This window comes from Typopeltis vanoorti, chromosome 3 (genome assembly GCF_054136105.1).
Source record: "Typopeltis vanoorti isolate ZY-2024b chromosome 3, IOZ_Tvanoo_1.0, whole genome shotgun sequence".
Classification (NCBI taxonomy): Eukaryota; Metazoa; Arthropoda; class Arachnida; order Uropygi; family Thelyphonidae; genus Typopeltis; species Typopeltis vanoorti.
The window spans coordinates 17338968-17364492 of NC_143551.1; the positions used below are offsets into that span (position 1 = coordinate 17338968).

At 35.4% G+C, this 25525-nt stretch overlaps 1 protein-coding gene across 4 annotated transcripts in view; it reads right to left on the minus strand.

Annotated features, from left to right (window-relative positions):
• The window catches only part of LOC150107959 (prominin-1-A-like), a 566181-nt gene that overhangs the window by 167229 nt on the left and 373427 nt on the right, over positions 1-25525 (minus strand). For all 4 annotated transcript variants that reach the window (XM_090390573.1, XM_090390570.1, XM_090390571.1 and 1 more), the window contains 2 exons: positions 18595-18800; positions 14111-14185 (listed from right to left, as the gene is read on the minus strand). In XM_090390573.1, the coding sequence (XP_090246699.1) occupies positions 14111-14185; positions 18595-18800 (281 nt within the window). The remainder of the gene's footprint in view (positions 1-14110; positions 14186-18594; positions 18801-25525) is intronic.

The window sequence follows — 25525 nt, forward strand, 5'->3', positions numbered from 1 at the left end:
ATGCGAATGTGTTACCTTAGCTACCTAACAGGTACTAACATTTTTTTGTATTCTTATAACTTTTTTGCATTTATCATTTTTTTGTGCTGTGCAAGCCTTGAAAAAGCTAGTCGGTTACTAGCGAAACTAGTAGGCAATATTGTACAAACATACGTACGAATTAAAAATCTATGGTCAGTTTAACAATAAGTCTTATATTTTATATCTATACCTTATTTATTAATTAAAAGTTATTACTGTGGACTTACATGTTCTTTAATAACGTTCGATTGGACTGGTTGACACAATCACTAATCACAGCCTCTAGGTGCTATTGTCTCAGAGCTCCCCCCCCACCTTGTCTTCCGAGCAGATGAAAACTACTAGAATGCTAAGAATTTGACCCACTGTGCTATCTGTACATCTTTTCAAAGGGCTTAAAGGTGTATGTATTTTGAATACACACCCAGGCTGTTAAAAAAATATGATGCAAAGTTTACACGTCGAAAAGTGCCCTCTTCACGAGGCATTAGTATTTATGTTTACTTTTAGGAATCACATGAAGTCTGGAAACCATTAGGAGAGTCTTTAACAGGAATAAATGCAAATATATACGATCGGTGATATTGCTATTCAGTGGATAAGCACTACATACGAATATTTGTCCCTGATATATATATATATATATTATTCTTTTTGTTTACATAAATCGTGCGCTTTCAGTATCCAAGGACTATTATAAATAGCTGTTATACTTATTTTCTGGAACTAAAAATTTGAAAGACGATATTAGGACAAATGTGTCTAGTTAGCAACTATGTTTAGTGCCACAATACATCTGTTTTGTTTGCATGCAAGCAGCACAGTCTGTGGGTGGGGAGTGTTTTTCCATTGAGTGTTATTCCAGTTGTCTCTAATTACACTGATTGTTGCTAAATACAAGAGTATCCCTTGCTTAATGTGGCAAAATTAATTGCGGCAAGTTTTGATTAACGCACCTTTAAATTTACCACGCAAAAACATGCAGGCCTCATGGCATGAGCATGATGACATCATTCCTCCCACGCAGCTGTGCTCCCAGAGCCTGAGTGCCAGCCAGTTACTTTGCTGCTAGCATTAAGAGTGGGTGTATTACAAACTCCAGTTGTTCTGCTGTATGTATTTAAAAATTACATTCTTCGTAATTTTTACAGTCCGTTAATCGTGTCAAAGAATAAGAGCAATCTGACAACCGGGTCATTAAGTGAAAAAAAGAAGAGGAAAATAATTACCTTAGATACAAAACTGATTTAATTAAAAGATTTAAACATGGTAAAAGCAAGATCGGAGGCGAATTTGGTTTTAACGAGTCTACAATATGGACTATTTTATCCGAAGCTGATGAGTATTGCGAGGAAGGTAAAGTTGCATCTACATCTGCAAGTATGCAATGCACACATAACAGGAGTGCTATTGTTACACCTGATATCTTGAGAATATAGTATTCTCAGTTATCATGGTGTAACATGAAAAATAAATAACATAAATAAAAAACCCTGCATAAAAAGGATAATTTAATTAATAAAATATTCTTGCATCCAGTATAAATTGAGTAAAATGTAAAGGTCTATTGTTTAGTTAAGATAACAAAAGAAAAGAATGTATTAAGATGTATTATGACTAAACAAGGAATTTGTATTAAATAAGTAGTTAACTAAGAATTAATATAGTAATGCGATTAAGAATGAAAGAGTTAAGTGCATAAGTATAAAAGAATGAGTCATGAAATACGCTATGTAAGAGGCTACAGATTAAGCATTAAGTAGAATTCTGAGAAAAGGTTTAAAACGGGGTTAAGATAGAGGCTAACAAGAGAAATAACGGAATATCGCTTAGGGCCTATACCCGGATAGAAACTTCGTTACGAGTTGCCGATCAAAATGACGTATGGCGGCAAAATGCTACCCAATTGGTAGACAGACTGAAAACAAGTAGGAGGCGGGAGAAAGAAGTAAGAAAGGGCACCGTTAGGGGAGCAGCTATAAAAGGGTTGGTAACCCCCCCTCGAGGCTTTTTTTGGAGAGTAAGCTCTTGTGGTTTTTGGGGAAGACGTTTAGATAGTCAAGGAGGCTTGAGGCCTGTTTGCCTTTTGCCAGAGGAGAAGAAATGTTTGGATAGTCGCAGTGGTTTTAGTTTGGTTTTCTAGTGGATTTCACGGTGTTCCTGGGTGGAGAGATATGGCTTATATCCTCATGCCACAACAAGGAATCGAAGGTGAGCGGGAAAGCTATTCCCGTATTCCTATGTAGAAAGCGAAACATACCATAGAGTCATAGGAAACTGTGAAGATATCGATGTCCTCGTTTCGGATAGCACAGCCGACAGTGCAGATGTTTATATAGCCCTGAATTGCAAGAAGTTATGCAAGCAAGTTCGTTCAGTAGAAGGTAAAGGCCCGTAAGTGAAGCTGAAGAAAGGTATTGTGAATTTTGTCTTATGATTAACTAGAAGTTGTTTGTGATAGGTACCATTGTCATAATACGGAACTGTTAAGGTGATTAAGGAGAAATTATATCAGGACTTTAGAATTTGATAGAGAGTGTTAAAAGTAAGCTAGCTAGTGTTGATAATTTGTGAATAATTAATTATCCTAAGAATCTTGAGTGCCTACTATATTGTAAAAGGAAAGTTAATGACATAGTTGTGTGTTAATGAAGTAAATGGTTTTATTAATATTGAGTTTGATTAGTGTGAATTGAGTAATCAAGTAGCCTGAGGAATTTGAATGCCTAGTGTGATGTGTAGAGAATCGGAATTTGTCATAGTGTGTGCTAGAGTATTTAATGATTTTGCTAGTGTACTTGAAGTTGAATAATCTAATAATGTGTGGTGATCTAATTTTTCCATGTTAAGTGGATTCATGTTTTGTAAGAAATTTTGTGGCGGCATGATCGTAGTAACTTTTGTCGAATCATAGCCCAACTACTTGTATTAAGCTAATTTTAGTAAGTAATTTAGTTGAGTATTTTGATATGTACCATGTTTAGAGAAATAATAAACCTTTTGTTTAATGATAAAAAAAGTTGTCTGATATTGCTAATCCAATGCACCGCTTAGAAACATTCGAGCCTAACCACGCGGGGAATTAACGTTAAGAAACGGGAAGTTTAAGGAATTAATGTTGAGTAACAAGAAATAGTGTCACGACTGCAATAGTTACACTTTCAGATATTTGAGTTCCTTTTCTCTGTTTATGTATAAAATATCTTAAACTAAATATCCCAAAGGGCGCAGTTAAAATACAAATACTAGGGATACAACGGGGAACAATAACTCAGATATTAGTGGAAATTTTGGTGATGCCTTGAAAGTAGAAGTTAGGAGAATATAGACGAAGGCAGTTTGTAAGACAAACAAAATCGTAAGATAGGGACATAACACTATAATGGTTGAAATGGAAGATTGATTATTTGGCTGGAAGACTGCAATCAAAAGAGAATTCCAATTAGTGCCTATAATATCATGGCCAAAGCTCTAAGCTGGTTTTCAAGACTTAAAGAGACTAAATATAAAGAAGACAATTCAAAATTCACAGCTAGCAAAGGCTGGCTTGAAAATTTTAAATCTAGGGCCGGACTAAAGAAACTGAAAATAACAGGTGAAGCTACAAGTACCGATGAAGATGCGGCATCCACATTTCCTGCTGAGCTGCAGAAAATTATCGAAGAAAATGATTACGATTACCGCCAAATTTTCAATGCAGATGAAACTGGCCTCTATTGGAAAAAAATGCCATCTAGAACTTTTATATCAAAAAAAGAAGCAGCAAGCCTGGCTATAAAGTATCAAAATATCGCTTAACTGTTATGCTTGGAGGGAAAGCTAATGGAGATTTTAAATTGAAGTCGCTGCTTGTCTATCGAACTCAGAACCCAAAGACTTTAAAAGGATGTAACAAGAACTCTTTACCTGTAATTTGGCAGGTGAATCAGAAGGCTTGGGTTACCCAAAGTCTATTCGAAGATTGGTTTAACTCTTATTTTTGTCTGGCAGTGGAAGATTATTGCAAGAGAAATAATTTAGTTTTCAAAGCTCTTTTGCTTTTAGATAATGCACCTGGTCATCCAAATTCTCTTAATGATCTGTGCGAGAATGTGAAAGTTTTATTTTTTTTCAGCAAATACAACATCATTGCTACAACGCTTGGACATGGACGTCATTGCAACTTTCAAAGCCTATTTTCTAAAAAAGACATTTTCAAAGGCAGTAGAAACAACAGCGGGAGAAAATGCGACTACGCTTCAAGAATTTTGGAAAAAATTTAACATTAAACACAGAATTGAAAACATTCATGACTCGTGGGAGCAAGTGTCTTCTAGCTGTATGAAAAGTGTTTGTCAAAGCATTTTGCTGGAATGCGCTAATGACTAGGTTGTTTTCAAAATCCTGTGAACAACGTGATTGAAGAAATCATTGCAATTTGTGCAGACCTTAGTTTTGATGGTGTTGATGCAGAAGAGGTTAAAGAATTATTGGATTCAAATTCAAAAGATTTCAGTGACAACGAACTTGTTGAAATTGAACAACATTACACATATGAAGACAACAAACAAATGGAATGTGAAGATGAGGTTCCAAAAGAGATAACAGTCAAAGAACTGGATGGAATATTTCGCAGTTTAGAATCGCTTAAGCAGCAAGTAATGGATATGGATCTAGATGTTAATCGAAGAATGCTTGTTTGCCAAGGTCTGGAGAGTCATTTTGCTTGTTATCGTAGAATTTATGCCGATAAGAAAAAAACTAAAACTCTTCAAATGATTATTGATAACTTCTTTTGATAAAAAAATTGCAGTAACTTATGTAGGTACAAGTATTTGTTAAACATTTACTTAGCATTCATTTTTTATCTTTCCTAAAAGAGTACCATATAAAACGAACTATTAGTACAGTAATCGATCATGGAAGAATTATACTTTTTACCACTGATTATTATATTTGATTAATGTGATTTTGATATATGCAGTAACATCGAGGAATGCCTGTATAATACACAAATGTTAAATGTCTCTGTATATTATATTTAGTGATAAACAACAAAGCTACTTTTTTTTTTTTTTTTTTTTTTTTGCTTCTGTTGTATAGTGTCTATTGAGATGGGAAAGTTTTTCACAGTATACAAATAATTTTATTCTCGCGGAAACAACAGATGTAGTAAAACTATCTATTCCTGAATAAAAATGAATACTTCCATGTATTATAAGAAATATTTATATTTATTTTTTTAATTAAGTATTTATTTTGTTGATCTACAACAAAATATCAGCATATGCGAGATATCTATTATTAAGATAAGACAGAAGAGCCTGATAAGACAGAAGGAAAGAACTTGACATTGTTAGCATCCAGGAATGCGTTAGCAAAGCTAATCTCAGATGTTATGGTCACAAACAGAATGGATGAGGAAAGATTAGCAAAACAAGTGTTCTCTACCAGGTTGGCAGAGAACAATTGTTTTGCTAACAAGTGTTCTTGTTAGCAAAACAAGAAAATGACCCAGAGGAAGGCCAAGATATAAGTAGATTGATATACAGTACAAAGTGCCTTAGATGATAGAAATATAATATCTGATAATGTTGGAGTCTTGACAAGTAACAAACTGATTTGGAGGATAATTGTAGAAAGGAAGTTGGGAATGATGTAAATTTTTCATGTAGTACTATCATATCCTGTATACCCCTTGAGGGTACATGGCAGGAATTTAATGATGATAACAGAAGAGCCACTGACACAAAAATTAAATTAAATAAAATAAATAAAGAAATGGAATGGAATGTAGGATCCCCGAAAGTGTGGATAATTCTGATAATGATTGAATATTATGTATCCTATTACTACATAAAATGTATACCTGACCCTCAGTACACAAAAGAAAAAAGCTAAATATAAATAAAACAGAAATAAATACACATAACAAGCACAACAAATTTTACAAGATAATTTGATGCTTCATCAACCCAATGTATTTCTGCCACAGTTTATTGGCCTAGCATCTCCATATAGTTATTTACTGAACTACCAAATATATATAGTGGCTGTTTATTATTGGTTAATTACTTATACTTTGCTAACATCTCTCTTTCCTACTCCTCATAAGTGTTTATAATTATACATGTCTACAATTTATAAGATCCCATATTTACTCCACCGAGCAACTTATAGGACACACATATCATAAATGTGAATTATTAATAATATGATCCCATTCTCACATGGCTTATTAATGATGGTTCACAAATTTATACCTTTGAGTAATTCAAATATACCAATCAAACATAGTATTCGCCTTCATTATTGTTTTCTAACATTTCCCAAACAAACACATTCCCCCCCCCCTTCATGGAGATTTTATTACAATTAAAGAACAGTTACAATAGGTAGTGTGCCCACCAAAACAAAAGCACAAAATTTCTGTGGGACACAGGAGTTTCTCTCGCCCTCATCAAGTAATGAGGGTGATTGCGAGAGAGATGCAATTGCCCTGATGTTAACGTGTTAAAGAGTTTTATAGGACTGATGCATGGGAAATGTTTCAGCACTTGGCTGGGGGGGAGGCAAAACAAGAGGTCGTCCCTGGAAGATGAGTAAAACTGTAGTCAGTAGGGGTTGAGGGGAGTTTTTTCTTGGAAAAATTGCAAAATGGAATGGGGGTGCTAGAGTCAGTTGTTAGTGCTTTGTCTGTTAATGGGATCAAGGAGAGCTATGATAGACTGTGTGGATAGTTTGGGTTGCCTGCGATTCAGACTCCATGGAGGTGAACATACAATAATAATAAAATCATCCAATATCATAGTAGCATCCCCCACCCCACCCCCACACACACACTGGCTCCTATCCTGTATTTCCTAAATATACTGTAACCTTCATCCTTAATACTAGTTAGTATATCCGTCTTTGATAGTCAAGGTCTCACTAATAATACCCACAATCTGAGGTCCCAACATATTTGCGAAAGCAACAAAACTACTTCTTTGTTTCTGATACTCCTTGCATTTTTGTACAGACATAAGTTATTTGCATTATTTTTTGAATGCACACTTCTGTAGTCTGCACAATCCAACTGACAAGTTGCAGGTGTCTATTTTTACTCATGCAGCCATTCCTGCACATGCTTAATAAGCCCAAATTCGACAAAAACAATTATTCTTTCCTTACAATCATTTTCATGATAACATACATTCCTAACATTAGTAGTTATATAACATGGTCATTCGTATGCACAGATTCTCACCATTCCTCCAGTCCTAATTTAGTTTCCCAGACTCAATGTTAAATGATGTTAGATATTTCCACGCTTGTGATACCAAACATATTCAAATGTAGGCCATTCCTCTTATACAAGTCCATTCTTCCCTCAGACTCACGGCTCTTTACATTATGCAGATATTAAATTCTTAAATAAATCCTGTACATGTCTGCAGGATTCAGTAAGTAAATTAAATACCAGCTGTTACAAATGTGGCATTGAAAATCAATAAAAAGCCAAGTATGAAAATAGATGGGAACCCAAAGCTTTAACTGCATTCTAAATATAGAACCTATACAACAAATAAAACATTACCTATTTAGATAATTTTAGTGAGGACAGCAAATTAAATACAGAAATGTACAAGAGATAAGCACAGCTGACATGATGGTAAATCAAATGAATAAATTTGTACAGAATACGAGAGAAATTAGCCAAATCACTAAACTACCATATATAAGACAGTGTTCAAGCCAGTTTTAACTAATGGATCTGCTGGGTAAGGAGCAAAACATTTGATCAGTGACTGGAGACTATGAATCAGTTAAAAATTAATGAAGTGAACAGATAGCATCAGTGGCAGAATCACATTAAAAATGAAGATATTAAAATGGAACTTGACATTGAGTATTCAGGAATGTGTGAGCAGAGTTAATCTCAGGCAGAATGGTCACTTAAATAGAACAGGAGAGAAAAAGCAAAATAAGTCAAGCCTACTATCCTGGCAAGAGACTAAGAACTAGGTGCAGCCTTCTACAATAGAAATATTGTAGAAGACTGAAATATAAGATCTCACAATATCAGAGTCCTCTTAGTTAAAAGATTAATCTGGAGGAAAACTGTTGGTAGGAAGTTAGTAATGATATAAACTTTTCATGTAGTACTGTCACAGTATCATGTATATCCATTAAGGGTACATATCAGGAATTTGATGATAACTTATGGAAAATCCAAGGTTTTCCATAAGTTATCAAATTCCTGATATGTACCTTTAATCAAATAAAAAAGTTATTATTTAAGTTTCTTAAATAATGCTCAATGGACAAATATGAGAATGGAAAATTGGACAATGATACGTATTTGTGCCTACGGTCAAACAGAAGGTTCTCCTAAAGTAGAAGTGAAAGAATTTTTTTGAGGCTTTGGAGAAAGCAACTCACACAATGAAAAATTGGTCCTTGTTGGGGATCTAAACATCATAGTAGGAAATGACTGTCTGACACATACAAAAATATTTTGGGAAAATTTGGAGAAAAGAGCAAACCTAATAATAATGGCAAATACCTATACGATTTCTGCTCAGGAGATGAACTGGTTATTATTAACACAATGTTCCAACATAAAAATGTGCACAAATTCACATGGAGAGAAGAGGCAAGGAATAAGAAAAGTCTCATTGACTATGTTATTGTTGATAGTGATGTTTTCTCCTTGGTGCAGGACACTAGAGTGCAAAGAGGATTTGAAATTGGAAGTGATCACCATTTACTCTAGAGCAGGATAAAATTGAATTTCATATTGAAAAGAATAACATAAGAAAGTGTTAAAGTGAATAAAAGCTGAGCAGCTCTTAGATGTGAACTGTAGACAAAATACACAAATATTATTTTCAGTGGCAAGCCCTGAAGAAAACCCTGATTGATTCAGCCAGAGAGGCAAGTGGTGAAGTTGTCTGCAAAGATAGAAAAATCAACACTCCATGGTGGACACAGGAAGTTAAAGAGGCAGTGAAGGAAAAGAAGAAAGCATATCAAAAGTTCCTGGGAAATAAGTCAGCTTGTGCTCTTAGAGAATACAGAGACAAATGTAAGAAAGCTAAACACTGTGTAAAACTGGCTAAACAAAAGTCATGGGAGGACTTTGGCAAGAACATAGAAAATAAATATCAAGAAGGTGGCAAGATATTCTGGAGGACATTGAAGAAGCTCAGAAATGGAAGAAAGACTGCTGCAAAAGGAATTAGAGATGATAAAGGTGACATGAAAACAAGAGAAAAAGATATCCTTGAAGTATGGAGTAATTACTTTGAAAAATTGCTAAATGAAACAAGCAGTGATGACAGCACAGTGGTAAAAAACACTGACCAGGCATGCAGTCAGGAATACATATCCATACTTGAAGTAGAAAAAGCCATCAAAGGCCTGAAATTTTGAAAGGCAGCAGGAGTAGATAATATTGACCAGAAATGCTCAAGTATGGAGGTATAAAAGTCTTTCAGTGGCTGCACTGCATAGTTCAGAAGGCCTGGACAGAGGGATGAATTCCAGATCATTGTAGTAGAGTTATTACAGAGCTATTTCATTACTGAGTGTCCCTGGTAAGATACATGCAAGTATACTTGAGAAATGGTTGAGAAGGATTGTGGAAGAAAAAGCTGGATTCAGGCCAAATAGAGGGTGTCAAGATCAGATTTTCACCTTACGACGGATAGTTGAGAAATTATAGGAATATAACAAAGATCTGTAATTAAGTTTTGTAGATCTGGAAAAGCCATACGACAAGGTGCCAAGAAAGAAGCTATTCAAAATGCTACAGTTGTATAGTGTTAATGGGACATTATATCAAGCAATACTTAGTCTTTATTTGAGTTGTAAGTCAGCAGTTAGAATTGAAGTACAGGAAGGTGGTTTAATGTTAAATGGTGTCAGACAGGAATGTACATTATCCCCTCTGTTATTCATTATCTATATGAATCACATTATGAAGGAAAGTGGTGTTAAGCATGATATCACAATTGGAGATGTTAATGTCAGCGTTTTGCTTTATGCGGATGATGTTACACTTCTAAATAAATCCACTACAAGTTTGCAAGATTCTATGACTAAATTGAATAACTATTGTAATAGATATGGTATGAAGGTCAGCATTAAAAAGACAAAGACAATGAAAATAGGCAGAAGCATTAAAAATATCAACTGCATGGTGAATGGAGTACCTGTAGAACAAGTAAAATATTTCAGCTACTTAGGCACGATTTTTAGTGAAGATGGTAAATTAAATATGGAAATAGACAACAGAATCAACAAAGCTGATGGGAGAAAGTCAACTGAATAAATTTATATGGATTAAGAGAGAAATTAGTCAAAACACTAAATTAGCTGTATACAAGAATGTTCAAACCAGTTTTAACTTATGGATCTGAGAGCTGGTTTAGAAGTAAAACACTTCACCAAAGCCTAGAGGCTGCAGATATGAGAATCCTAAGAAAGATTAGGAGCATGAGCAGATGGCATTAATGGCAATATCATATTAAAAATGAGGACATTAGGAAAGAACTTGACATTGTCAGCATCCAGGAATGCATTAGCAGAAATAATCTCAGATGGTATGGTCACTTAAACAGAATTGAGAGGAAAGATTAGCAAAACAAGTGTTCTCTGCCATGTTGGCAGAAAAAGGACCCAGAGGAAGAACAAGATATAGGTGGATTGATATAGCATAAAAAGTGCCTTAGAAGATAGAAATATAAGACCTGTTAATATTGGAGTCTTGACAGGTAACAGACTGATTTGGAGAAAATTGTTAGTAATGATGTAAATTTTTCATGTAGTACTATCATATTCTGTACACCTCTCATCATCAAATTCCTGCCATGTAACTTCAAGGGGTGTACAGGATAATATGATAGTACTACATGAAAAAATTTACATCATTACTAACTTCCTATCTACAATTTTCCTCCAAATAAGTCCGTTACTTGTCAAGACTCCACCATTATCAGGCCTTATATTTCTATCGTCTAAGGCACTTTGTACCGTATCAATCCACCTACATCTTGGTCTTCCTCTGGGTCATTTTGCTGCCATTCTGGCAGAGAACACTTGTTTTGCTAATCTGTCTTCGCCCATTCGGTTTAAGTGACCATACCACCTGAGATTAGCTCTGCTGACAATGTCACGTTCTTTCCTAATATCCTCGTTTTTAATATGATATTGCCATTGATGCCATCTGTTCATGCCTATAATGTTTCTCAGGACTCTCATATCTGCAGTCTCTAATCTTTGGTCAAATGTTTTACTTCTGACCCAGCTCTAAGATCCATAAGTTAAAACTGGTTTGAACATTGTCTTGTATACAGCTAATTTAGTGTTCCGACTAATTTCTCTCTTATTCCATATGAATTTATTCAATTGACTTCCCACCATACCAGCTTTGCTGATTCTGTTGTCTATTTCTATATTTAATTTACCATCTTCAGTAAAAAATCATGCCTAAGTAGCTGAACTGTTTTACTTGTTCCACAGGCCTCCATTCACAACACAGTTGACATTTTCAATGATTCTGCCTATTTTCATTGTCTTTGTCTTTTTATTGCTGACCTTCATACCATATCTATTACAACAGTTATTCAATTTAGTCAGAGAATCTTGCAGACGTTTAGCGGATTTATTTAGAAGTATAACATCATCTGCATAAAGCAAAGAGCCGACATTAACATCTCCAATTTTGATATCATGTTTAATACCACTTTCCATCATAATGTGATCCATATAGATAATGAATAAAAGAGGGGGATAACGTACACCCTTGTCTCACACCAGATTTAACATTAAACCATCTTCCTGTACTTCCTTCAATTCTAACTGCTGACTTGCAACTCAAATAAAGATTAAGTATTGCTTGATATAATGCCCCATTGACACCATATAACTATAGCGTATTGAATAGCTTCTCTCTTGGCACCTTGTCATATGCCTTTTCCAAATTGACAAAACTTAAATACAGGTGTTTGTTATATTCCCATGCTTTCTCGACTATTTGTCGTAAAGTGAAGATCTGATCCTGACAGCCTCTATTTGGCCTGAATCAGGCTTGTTCTTCACCAAACTTCTCTTCCACAATTCTTCTCAACCGTTTCTCAAGAATGCTTGCATAGATCTTGCCAGGAACAATCAGTAGGGAAATACCTCTGTAATTCTCACATTCAGTTTTATTTCCCTTTTTATATATGGGTACTATGAGAGCTCTACTCCAATCATCAGGAATTCGTCCCTCTGCCCAAGCTTTCTGAACCTATGCAGTGCAGCCACTGTAAGACTCTTATACCATCATACTTCAGCATTTCTGGTCGAATATCATCTACTCCTGCTGCCTTTCAAAATTTCAAGCCTTTGATGGCTTTTTCTACTTCAAGCATGGATATGTATTCCTGGTCAGTGTTTTTTACCAATGTGCTGTCCTCACTGCTTGTTTCATTTAGCAGTTTTTCAAAGTAATTACTCCATACTTCAAGGATATCTTTTTCTCCCATTTTCATGTCACCTTTATCATCTCAAACTCCTTTTACAGCACTCTTTCCTCCATTCCAAAGCTTCTTCAACAACCTCCAGAATATTTTGCCACCTTCTTGATATTTATTTTCTATATTCTTGCCAAAGTCCTCCCATGACTTTTGTTTAGCTAGTTTTACACACTGTTTAGCTTTCTTACATTTGTCTCTGTATTCTGTAAGAGTAAAAGCTGACTTATTTGCCAGGAACTTTTGATATGCTTTCTTCTTTTCCTTCACTGCCTCTTTAACTTCCTGTGTCCACCAGGGAGTTCTGATTTTTTTTATCCTTGCAGACAACCTCACCACATGCCTCTCTGGCAGAATCAATCAATCTTTTCTTCAGAGTTTGCCACTGAATCTCCAAGGCTTAATTCCTGTTCTCAAACTCTTTCATTTATTCTTCAATAATCTTTTTGTATTTTAGTCTGCAGTTCACATCTGAGAGCTGCTCAACTTTTATTCACTTTAAAACTTTCTTACATGTTATTCTTTTCAATATGAAATTCAATTTTATCCTGCTCAAGACTAAATAGTGATCACTTCCAATTTCAAATCCTCTGTACACTCTGGTGTCCTGCACCAAGGAGAAAACATCACTATCAAATAATAATATAGTCAATGAGATTTTTCTTATTCCTTGCCTCTTCTCTCCATGTGAATTTGTGCACATTTTTATGTTGGAACATAGTGTTAGTAATAACCAGTCCATGTCCTGAGCAGAAATCCAACAGATATTTGCCATTATTATTAGGTTTGCTCTTTTCTCCAAATTTTCCCAAAATATTTTTGTATGTCTCACAATCATTTCCTACTCTACTATTTAGATCCCCAACAAGGACCAACTTTTCCTTTTTCATTGTGTCAGTTGCATTTTCTAAAGCCTCAAAAAATTCCTCCACTTCTACCTTAGTAGAACCTTCTGTGGGACCATAGGCACAAATAAGTCTCATTGTCCAGTTTCCCATTCTCATATTTGCCCACATTACTCTACTTGAGACTGACTGCCATTCAAGAAGATTAGCCTCGTATTTTGTGTTGAATACTATGGCTACTCCTTTTCCTTGATTGTCATTGCCTGAATATAACATTTTGTATTTATTGCTCAGAAAGATCTCACCAGTTTTGGTCTTTTTTGTTTCAGTCACCCCTATTATGTCGATCTGGTACTTATCTAATTCCTCAGCTAGCTCCATTTCTTTGCCATTCAGGCTTCTTATGTTGATAGTATCGATCTTTAACTCTGGTATTGTTGAGTTGGGGTTTGTTTTCAGATTTGTTCCAGTAGCTGACGTTTTGCTGTTCACCCTGGTTCCCTGCCGAAAACAACGGGGGCCTTGTTTAACCAGGCGACGCCCCAGCCGGCATGAAATTTTGTCATGTTGTACCATCATTTTTTATTTTGGTAAAAATAAAAAATCTGTACACCCCTTGAAGGTATATATCAAGAATTTGATGATGATAAATAATGCCCAATAATTCTGTTAGTTTCTTTCTAGACTTTATTAATCAAATCTATCTATCTGAATGATTAATTATTATGCCTTAAAAAAAACATGAAAGGTTGGAAATCTTACCTTTCTGATTTCTTCTTCAATGTCTTGTTTTAATAAGGCTGATATATTGTTAACAATTGATGTTAAATTTGGAAGCTGAAATGCAATTGAAGTTTAAATCAAAATGTGATATGGGTATATAATAATAAACAACAAAAAAGCAAAATATGAACAGCTTATGACTCAATATACCATATTTTGATTTTTTAGATGTGAAATAGCAGCTGAAAAGATCGTCTAATTCAACAAATGGCTGTTCAGAAAGTCAAATCCCAGATTATTACTAGCATACAGTGCATGTTGTGCCAACACTTTTTAGCTTCAGCAGAAAGATTTATGGGTATATCCTAAAATACTGCATAAAAGAAAACTGGTTAAGAAAAAGCTGGACCAAACAGAGATCCTTTTGATGCTTAGCCTTATAAATTGATTACTACTCATAATGTTGTTTAAGGAGATTAACAACATAGACAATATAATAGCTAAATAAATTTATATGTTATTGCAATATTTTGCCAAAGTTAGATTGGCATCTTCAGGAGAATAATACACTAGAATGAAAATGTGCATGCAATCACTACTTCAGTAAATGAATACTTTATTAAACAGAGATATTTGTTTAAGCATTCTGTAAGTTTTGGTGATCTTTTCATCTTCCATTAAACATTCTAGACTCAATGGCCAATACAAACAAGTAATTTAGCTTCATAGAAACCTAATTAATGCTATGATGAGACAATTAATATCTTCTTGGATGTGTGGCTCCCACTAATGAGACCTCAATAAATAGGTCAAACTAATCTGGGTAGTGATCCTTCCCATAATGCTTTTACATTATGGGATACTAAGGCAAATGATGTGAAGTCAACAACCTCTACATACAATAGAGGCTGTTGAAGTCATGAAGGCACTTCAAGCATATGCTTAGGTATAGGATTAAAACAAATATAATTTGTCTAATATAACAGGACAGTTAATACTATCTGTATGGACTATCATTTTTGAATGTTCTCTGGACAGCTTGTGTTTCAGATTTTAAAAAAAGTTCTAGAGAAGAAAAATTCTGTCCTTACATGACACCAGTTGACTCAACCACAGCTTTGAATATCATCATGAAATCATTGATTCCAGATAGCATTCAAACCTAGATCATTCCTAACAAAGGCTATCTGTAGATTATTGACAGGATACCAGAGAAGGAAACTGTTCAAAACATCTTGCAATGTAAATGTAACCATATATACATAGTGAAGATTGTAAAGATGCAAATCAGCAATTAGAGCCGACATGCAAGAAGATAAGCCTGATATTAGATCAGGTGTAAGGCAGAAGTGTACGTTATATATGTTACGAATAACAGTAAGAATAAATCACATTATTAAGTGATATGACATTAAACTGGGATAAACTTAATTCTTTACTTTATACACGTTATCTTATCTTTTTTTTTATAAAATGCTACAAGTCTCCAGGAGTTTCTTATTATTATTACACCTTCCATGGAGTTGACAGACTCATCATGGGAGGTTCCTTCAAATGACAACAAATTTATCATAGTGAATCATAAAATCCTTAACACTCCCTGCATTAACAACATATTCTGGTAATGCATTGAGTTCAGTGACAAAACTCCATGTAAAATATCTACTCCTCACCACACTCTTACACAACTACCAGGAATAGCATCTGGTTCTTCCCCTCTAGCCTTCTACTATTTTTATAATCACTTCTAGATTATTATTATTATTACATGACACCTCCAGTGAGTCCAAAGACTCATCGAGGGAGGACACCCACTCCACAACTTTCCACCACCAACAACAGCAAACTGCAACTATCATCACTGCTCACCACCACTAGTATTTTCACGTACAATCACAAACATCCATGCCCATGGCAAGATTCAAACCCACAGCCTTTTGGCTGGACAGCAGATATGTTAACTACTTGGCCAACCAGGCCAGATTAACCTGATAAAATCCTCTCACTAACTTAAATGTCTCTATCATATCACCTCTTTGCCTCCTATCCACCAAGGATTGCAATCCACATTTCTTCAACCTCTCTCCATAGCCAGCATTTCAGAGTTCTGATACTGTCTTAGTCACTCATCTTTGGACCCTCTCCAATGTTTCCACATCACATTGAAAACCAGGTTACCAAATCTGAGCACAATAGTCCAACAGCACTACAATGTGCAGTCTTTGCAACACTTCCAATAAATTCCTCTAAACTTCAGTCTGCTGTCAACCATCATTCCTAAATCTCATCCATTTCCTGCAGTACAGCACCATCAATACAGTACACAGCCTTATGTTTCTGCATTCCAAAATGCAACACCTTGCGCTTATTAATATTAAAACTATAACCCACTTCTTTGTGCAAGTGAAGTCGATTCAAATCTTCCTAAAGGGGGTTGATATCAGCAGTGCTACTTATAATTCTTCCCAACTCTGCATCATCAGCAAGTAACTGAAGGTGCCCAGTCAGTCCACATGATATATCATTTACAACCAAATTGAGCAGCAGGGACTCAAGAACAGAACCCTGGGGCATGCCACTGGTTACCCTTCTTTTCTGAGACACTGCCCCATCATACACGACTTGCTGGTATTGTTCAGAAAGCCAATCTCCAATCCATCTCACAATATACTATCTATTCCCATCATCTGTAGCTTGAACACCAACTTATCATGCAGCAAGCTATCAAACGCTTTTGCAAAGTCCAAGAATATCACTGCATATGATTCTCTCTTATCTAACATACTCGCACCTTGTCATGAAATGCAAGTAAATTGCTAAAAAAAGATCTACCCTTCAGGAAAAATTTTCCTGAAGATTACTACTATTACACAGACATCTCCAAGGAGACAAAAGGCTTATTGTAAATGGTCCACACTAACATTATTCATATAATGCCTATTATACCTCTTTTTAAACTCATTCACTGGAAAAACATTCATAGTTGCTCCAACAACTCATTCCATTCATTCACCAATCCTCACCAAACAAAAAATCTGTTTTTCATGCCATTGCTAACCATAATCTTTAATCTTTGGGGGTGATCCTTATTCTGTCCTATCATATTCCATAATGGGGGGAGTGTACCTGAGTATTCTGTGTATCTTGACATTTTCTTAAAGCATCTAAATAATTAACACCCTAGGATCCAGTTTATCTTAGAAAAGGAAAACAACAGTCTCCAATTCCTAGACACTCTGATTACACATCAGCCTGATGGATCCTTGGCATCCTCTGTTTACAGAAAACCCACACATACTAGTGGATATGTTCACCAGCAGTCACACCAACCCTCCCCCTCCCAACAATATGAAATTAGAAAATTTCATATTGTCAGGATTACTATCAGTTCTGATAGTAATGCCATAACTACTGAACTTGACAATATTCTCAATTCTCAACTTTCTTAGATAATGGCTACAATCCTCCCCACCCTAAAAAAATATTAAAACCCTATAATTGCATTTCCCCATCCCCCCTTCAGACAGAGATGACACAAAATCTATCACCATTCCATAAAACCAAGTCTAAGTCACATCTGAAAAATTAACAAAAATCCTAAAAATCCTGAATTACAAAATATTAACCACTATTTCCTTTGAATTCTAATAACATGTTTGCCTGTTTGCTCAGCTGTGAATGAGACCACATGCTATGTGAACTTATGTCTGTTTCAAATGTTGCCACTGATCTCATCCCCCTTTCCTGATGATGCCCTTATAACAGGAATGAAATATATACGGTTAATAAAGTCTATATATATTTTTTTTTTATATATGTTAACCACTATTTAATTCAAAATGGTATCCTACAGATGTAAAGTGGTTTCAAAGCTTAGAAGTGTGAGACATGATTTGCTAATTTATTGTAAATACTCTTACAGAGTACATGCTTTAAGCATGCTAACCAATTTTGTATTGCTTTTTTTAAATAATTTTCAGAAGTAAAAAAAAAAAAAAAAGCATCAGTTCTGCTCATGCTTTTTTTTATATACATATAGTTTACTAATAAACTATATGTATATAAAAAAAAAACATTTTAAAATTATGTCATCATGGAGTTGACAGATTCATCGTGGGAGGTTCCTTCAAATGACAACAAATTTATCGTAGTGAATCATAAAATCCTTAACACTCCCTGCATTAACAACATATTCCAGTAATGCATTGAGTGTAGTGACAAACCTACATGTAAAAAATCGACTCCTCACATCCCTCTTCACCACACTCTTACTTTCTCATTAATCATATCCTATAAGTGAACAGCATGACACAAACATCCTTTACAGTTGTGTAAACACACAATGTTTAGTTTATTTGTTATGTATGCATCAAGAGCAATTAGAAGAAAACCTCTCCAGTGACTTTTTCTGCTTAATAGGGAATAAATAAATTTCTAACATCTTCTAATCTATTATCATTGACTAAGTTCATGCAGCACCATTTAATACATAATTTAAGTAATATCAAATTATACATACTTACTTTATAAAAATCTGTTGCGACAGTGAGTGCACTAATGTTATAATTTTTTAATGCAGATTGGCATTCTGTGGTTGTGCATTTTCTCATTAAATCATCAAGCCTGTGACGCACACTTGAGAGCTTAATTTCGAGATCACTTGACTGTTGTTGCAATTCTTTTGTATACTGAACAGCAATGTAAAGCCTATTTTGTATTTGGCTTAATCCTTTAAAATAGAAGAAATAACAATCATTCATGTAATATCATTACAAAATGCAAGAACAAATGCAAAATATTTTGTATTCATTTATACCAACATAATAACCATATCACAAAGGATGTTGTGAATATTATTACATAAGATACCTTAGCTTTTTCAAATCACTGACTTCCTAGTAATTAAATGGAGAATATGCTCACTCTTCCCAACCCCCTGTTGTTCAAGTCTGGACTCTCAACAGCTATAAAAGAATGCTATAATATATTTTACACTGGGTATCCTTTTTTGCATACAGCATTTGTGCTTATACTCAATGGACAAGGTTATTAAAAATTACTGCTAATGCAGGTATGCGTATACAGCATTACTTAGCAAGTATGACTATTACCCATGTGTTCCCATATCAGTTCCTTTGGTGAAAAAAGCATTAGTGTAGAGTATCCTCTCAATAATTAGTGATTATCTATCATTTTTAAAATTAACCTTATTGCTACTTCTACTTTCAAAGAACATTAAAGTTAATGATCATTATACAAATGAATGGGTTAACATTATATAATTTACCTATGGAGAGGAAAATTAATGTGAAATGCATACATCACACAAAAGCAGCTCAAACATAATAAATATCACGGCTATTTAGAAACCAATTTACAACACATAGACTGACTACTTTTGAATACATTTGTGCTAGGGATTTAATTATGAAATATAGAAAAATTGCATTATGATTCCTATCAGTATTTATGCACATTTATGAAACTGTTTATACATCATACTATTCAATATTTGATTTATTTTAATAAAATGTTTTTAAAAACATTTTTTTTATTTTTGGATCAAAAGGAAATCTTCAGAGAAACCCATTATATGTGCATTTACCCTTCTATAGAAGAGTTGCTGCACATAAGCCAAATATGTGCAGCTAAATAAGCATCAACCACTGCAATCAACAGTGCAGAGTACACTAATGTAAAGAATATATCACTCTTCTGCAGAGTAGTGCAAGTCCTGTGATATGGAGTAATGAGAGACATTAACCCTTTTCTGACTGGATGAGATAGTGTGGACAATGACTGGAGAAATGGCTTATAACCAAGTGCACCATCCTAAGTTTATGACAAAAATGTCATAAACTTAGGATGGTGTGCATATGCTATTGCTTCAGGAATGGGAATTGTATTGATCGTAGTGACTGGAAGGATGAAAGAAAAGATCATTAAAAACATCCTTTTGGATAATATAATACTACAGTTTTATGGTAAAGATCTCTGCCTCACAAGACAGTGCACTGTGCCCTGTTATGTAATGTAATTTGAGAAAAAATAATGTGGAAAAACTATTGGCTTGCACAGAAGACCCAATGTTGACTCAAAAGAATACTTTCAGGATAAAATGAAACATCTGATGCATTCAACAATGGTATGCAGACTGGTGATCATGATGAAAGAAAAATGTTACAAAATACTTAACTTCTCATCACAGATTAGTGGAGTATTATTCTACCCTTGACCCAAAGGATGGAAGTGTTCATTTTCTACTTTCAACACTTCCATTCAAAGAGCACAAACCTACAACCGTCTACATTTTCCACCTTCTACAATTCAATGGGTGGCAGCTAAGTGGAAAGCGTGATCAGCATCAAAGGAGGGCCTAGACAATACTGAGGTATGTGAACAATTTAGATTTCCTGAATATAGTGCTATCTCAATATTTATATCAGCCAAGTTACATTGACTACAATATCTTCATGTCAGGAAGTGAAGCTGTTCCCAGGAAGAATCTAGCAATCAGTGTTGACATCCTTGAATGATTTTAAACAAAATGTTTATCAACATGGCTATGCATATATGGTCATTTCAGGGTTCAGTTGCTGGTAACTATAGTCCTGTTTATATGGTATTCAACTGGGATGAATGCGTGTTGTTGTTGTTTTTTTTTTGAAGAGATACTAGTTCAGTTTTCAAATGATTCTGTAACATATGAAAACTACACAAATCACACACTTTCTAACCATACTGTCTCAATCCAACATACACTGATATCTGTGAGAAAATGGATCATTTAATGTTGTATCTGAACACAAGATAAACACCAAGTTCAAAAGGACATGCTCTGAGTGGCATAATGCAGTTCTGCAGTACTCAATTGAAACATCCACATACTGAAAAAAAAGAGATTTATGTCCTCACCATTTGACAAAAAGTACAGGAATTTAAAGAGCAGATTGCAAGCCATAATCAACTTTTGAGGTTGAGTTTTCACAAATCTTAATGTGCCCAAGTCCACTTTACTTACTAATGTAGTGATGTTCTCCATACTAAAAATCAAGTGATATATGTATTTTCAATCCCGACCTCTGGTAAATATTCAATGTTGGCTAATTAAATGAATTGTGTGTTAAAAGATGATATTACTAGACATCCCCTCTCCACACACACACAGTTTTGTGCCTTTTGCAGGATACTTCCTTTATAAGATGTAACAGCATAACTATATTTTTCCAGATTTTATATTATCTGAATGGTCCCTATCTCTGTCTATTCCTATCTGTGCTTTCTATCATTAAAGCAACTGATGTGAAATCATCAGCCTTTATACACAAGTAGCTCAGTCATGAATATACTTCAAGCACAAAGGTGTTTTGCTTACACTTGGATAAAGGATTAAACAAGGATATTTCTTGACAAGTATAATTTACTTTATTGGGCCCTATTTCATACTACTGGATCAGTCAAGGTGGTCCTTATACTTGGCCAGTTAGATATCCTAATCTTTATCATTTAAATTCGTGTGATCATACAAATGCATTAGCACATATGCAAAAGAATTCTGACAGGAATGAAACTAAATGAGAATTCTAGATACTACAAACCACATTCAAAATAACTAACGCTAGAAAAAAACAGCACAAAGCATTATTACATTATGCAGACATTTGTAATAATGCTTCGTGCTGTTTATGTAGATGCCAGTCAATCATTCTAATTTTTATTTCTTAAAATAGCTGATTTTTCAAAACAACAAGGTTTGAAAAATTAAAATTTTATTAGACTTTCCAGGGAGTCAAAGACTCAAGCACACATCACCCACACCAGCTCTCATATCTCCTCTTAAACTCATTCATACTTGATGTACTCACTACTTCAACAGGCAAACTGTTCTGTGAGAGAGAAAAAATCTAGCTCTCACCCCTATTTTAACTGCAAACTTCCACAACAAAAGTCCCCCCCCCCCCCGCCAATACCTTCTCAAAAGTTTATAGACCTCTATCATACAGCATATCTCCACCTCTTTCTCATGTCAGCCAGTGTCTACAGCCCACTCCGAAACCTGTCCTTTTAATCTAAATTCCATAATCCAATATCATCTTTGTAACCCTTCTTGCCCTTTCCACAGTTTCTTTATCTCCTCTGAACCCAGGAGACCAAATCTGCACACAGTAGTCAAGGTATGGTCATATCAAGGCCCTATAAAGAGGCAAAATGACTTCTATATCTTTAGATGTCAATGTTCATTTCAACATCACAAATATCCTCTGGGTCGTATTTGGAATTTTTGTGATGTGACCCTTGAACTTCAAAATTCCTGTCCACTACAACTCCAAGATCTCCAAGCCTTGCCAGTTACTCCAAGCACAATCACACCAACATAATGTGTATAAGAATCAAATTATACAAACACATCAAGGGCCTAGCCAGTTCAGATGAACATTCCTTTATCATACATCCTGAAATCCATCTGTCCCTATACTGATAAATTCTTATCCAGGTTATGCAACAGCAGTTGAACCTCATTTTTATGCACCTCTATCTCATCATTCAGTGTGGTAGTAGCATTCCTTCCACATAATTTTCTTTTTATCGATCACTTGCTTAATAAGATTGCATATCTAGTTCACCTCCCAATTTATTCTTTGAAATCTAGGGACACAATACACATTCAGATACTGCTTCATTTAAGCACTTCTTCAAAGATTCCAATGCACTGCTGATATCTTTCTCATTCAGTAATGGTTATCATTGGACCAAAGATAGTATTCTTCTGAGTGATTCATAATTTCCAGATTTGTAGTTCAGCATGTAATCCTGATTGCAACATCCATATAGTTGACTACTTTCCGAAGTTAGTAGGGCATGATCACTATCACCAACTGGTGGCAAAACAGTTGCATCTTTAACTGAGACACTTTCTGATGCTATGATCAAATATAACATCTTGTTTATTATTTTAACGGTATAATAGAACACAGAAACTAAGTAAATAATTAATTTATTAACTTGATGCTGATATTTCGCTGGTATTATAACCAGCATCTTCAGAGCACAAAAACACTATTTGTCACAATACGCAAGACTAAAACAACATGGTGTACTTAAAATTGTAGCAGCAATACAAAGACTAGAGTCCTGATTTTGGCGCCCTCTATCTGAAAAAAAAAAAAAAACGCTATCATATATTACTAGAGTCCTAGAAAAGTGCTAGTTTTTTCTTAATATGACTGTCTCCCAGATCTTCGGCAAGTTAATACAGCCATATTTGTTGAGATTTGGAGTATGTTTTAGGGCTTCTGTCGCCTCTAAGAACAATCTCTCTGATTTATATGGGTTTCTGTGTAGTACTTTTGTGTTTTTCCAGTTGATCCTGTGTGCAGGGGTATCCAGAGCATGGTCTGCTAGGCCCGATTTCCCATAATGATATTTCCGGACGTATCGTTTATGTTCGCTGATGCGGATATTCACAGTTCTTCCTGTTTGACCGTAGTAGGCTTGATTGCATGAGCAGGGTACTTGGTAGACTCCTGGATGTGATAAAGGAGGAATGCTGTCCTTGGGTGAGCGGATGAGGGTGGCTAATTTGCTATATGGTCTGAATGTAGTGCGTAGTTTATGTTTATTGAGAATTCTTGAGATCTTTTCGGATGTGCCTTTAATGTAGGGGATGGTGACTGTTTTGTTGTAGTTCTCTGTGGTGGATGGTGGGAGGGGTTTCTTGGGAGTGTTTAGTATTTTGTTTATTTTTTGTGGATTGTAGCCGTTGGCCAAGAAGGTGTGGCGTAAGTGAGTGAGTTCAGCAGTAAGAGCCTTGTCATTTGAACAGATTGCTCTCGCTCTATGGGTTAGTGTTTTTAATATGCCATATTGTTGAGAAGGATGATGGTGTGATTGTTTGTGTAAGTATCTGCCTGTATGTGTGGGTTTTCTGAAAACTGAAAATTCTAAGGAACCATCTGGGAGACGTGTGATGAGTGTATCCAGGAAGGGCAGACAGTTGTTGGCTTCCAGTTCCATAGTAAAGTGGATTTTTGGATGTTGGCTATTTAAATGTGCTAAGAATGTTTTCAATGTCTCAGGGCCATGTGGCCAAATAGCAAGCACATCATCAACATAGCGTAGCCAAAGTGTTGGTTTGAGAGTGGCTGTATTGATTGCTTGTTTTTCCAGGTGTTCTATGTAAAAGTTGGCTAGGGGGGGGAGAAAGGGGGGAGCCCATGGCTGTCCCATCAATTTGTTTGTATATTTTCCCTTTCCATGTGAAATATCCTGCATGTATTGTGAATTTGAATAGTTCAAATATATCAGGGGGGAAGTGAGACTTCAGTAGATTGAGGGTTTCTATTAGTGGTACATTTGTGAATAGTGAAGTGATGTCAAAGCTTACTATTAAGTCTGAGCTTTTTAGGGTGAGGTGTTGTAAGATGCTTTTTAGGTGTGCTGAATTTTTGATAAAGGAGGGAGAATTGTTAGTGAGAGTGGCTAGTAGCTTCGCTAAATGTCTAGCCAGTTTGTATGTGGGACTATTTATACTGTCCACAATTGGGCGTAGGGGTGTGCCTGGTTTGTGAATTTTTGGTGACCCCCCCTAGCCAACTTTTACATAGAACACCTGGAAAAACAAGCAATCAATACAGCCACTCTCAAACCAACACTTTGGCTACGCTATGTTGATGATGTGCTTGCTATTTGGCCACATGGCCCTGAGACATTGAAAACATTCTTAGCACATTTAAATAGCCAACATCCAAAAATCCACTTTACTATGGAACTGGAAGCCAACAACTGTCTGCCCTTCCTGGATACACTCATCACACGTCTCCCAGATGGTTCCTTAGAATTTTCAGTTTTCAGAAAACCCACACATACAGGCAGATACTTACACAAACAATCACACCATCATCCTTCTCAACAATATGGCATATTAAAAACGCTAACCCATAGAGCGAGAGCAATCTGTTCAAATGACAAGGCTCTTACTGCTGAACTCACTCACTTACGCCACACCTTCTTGGCCAACGGCTACAATCCACAAAAAATAAACAAAATACTAAACACTCCCAAGAAACCCCTCCCACCATCCACCACAGAGAACTACAACAAAACAGTCACCATCCCCTACATTAAAGGCACATCCGAAAAGATCTCAAGAATTCTCAATAAACATAAACTACGCACTACATTCAGACCATATAGCAAATTAGCCACCCTCATCCGCTCACCCAAGGACAGCATTCCTCCTTTATCACATCCAGGAGTCTACCAAGTACCCTGCTCATGCAATCAAGCCTACTACGGTCAAACAGGAAGAACTGTGAATATCCGCATCAGCGAACATAAACGATACGTCCGGAAATATCATTATGGGAAATCGGGCCTAGCAGACCATGCTCTGGATACCCCTGCACACAGGATCAACTGGAAAAACACAAAAGTACTACACAGAAACCCATATAA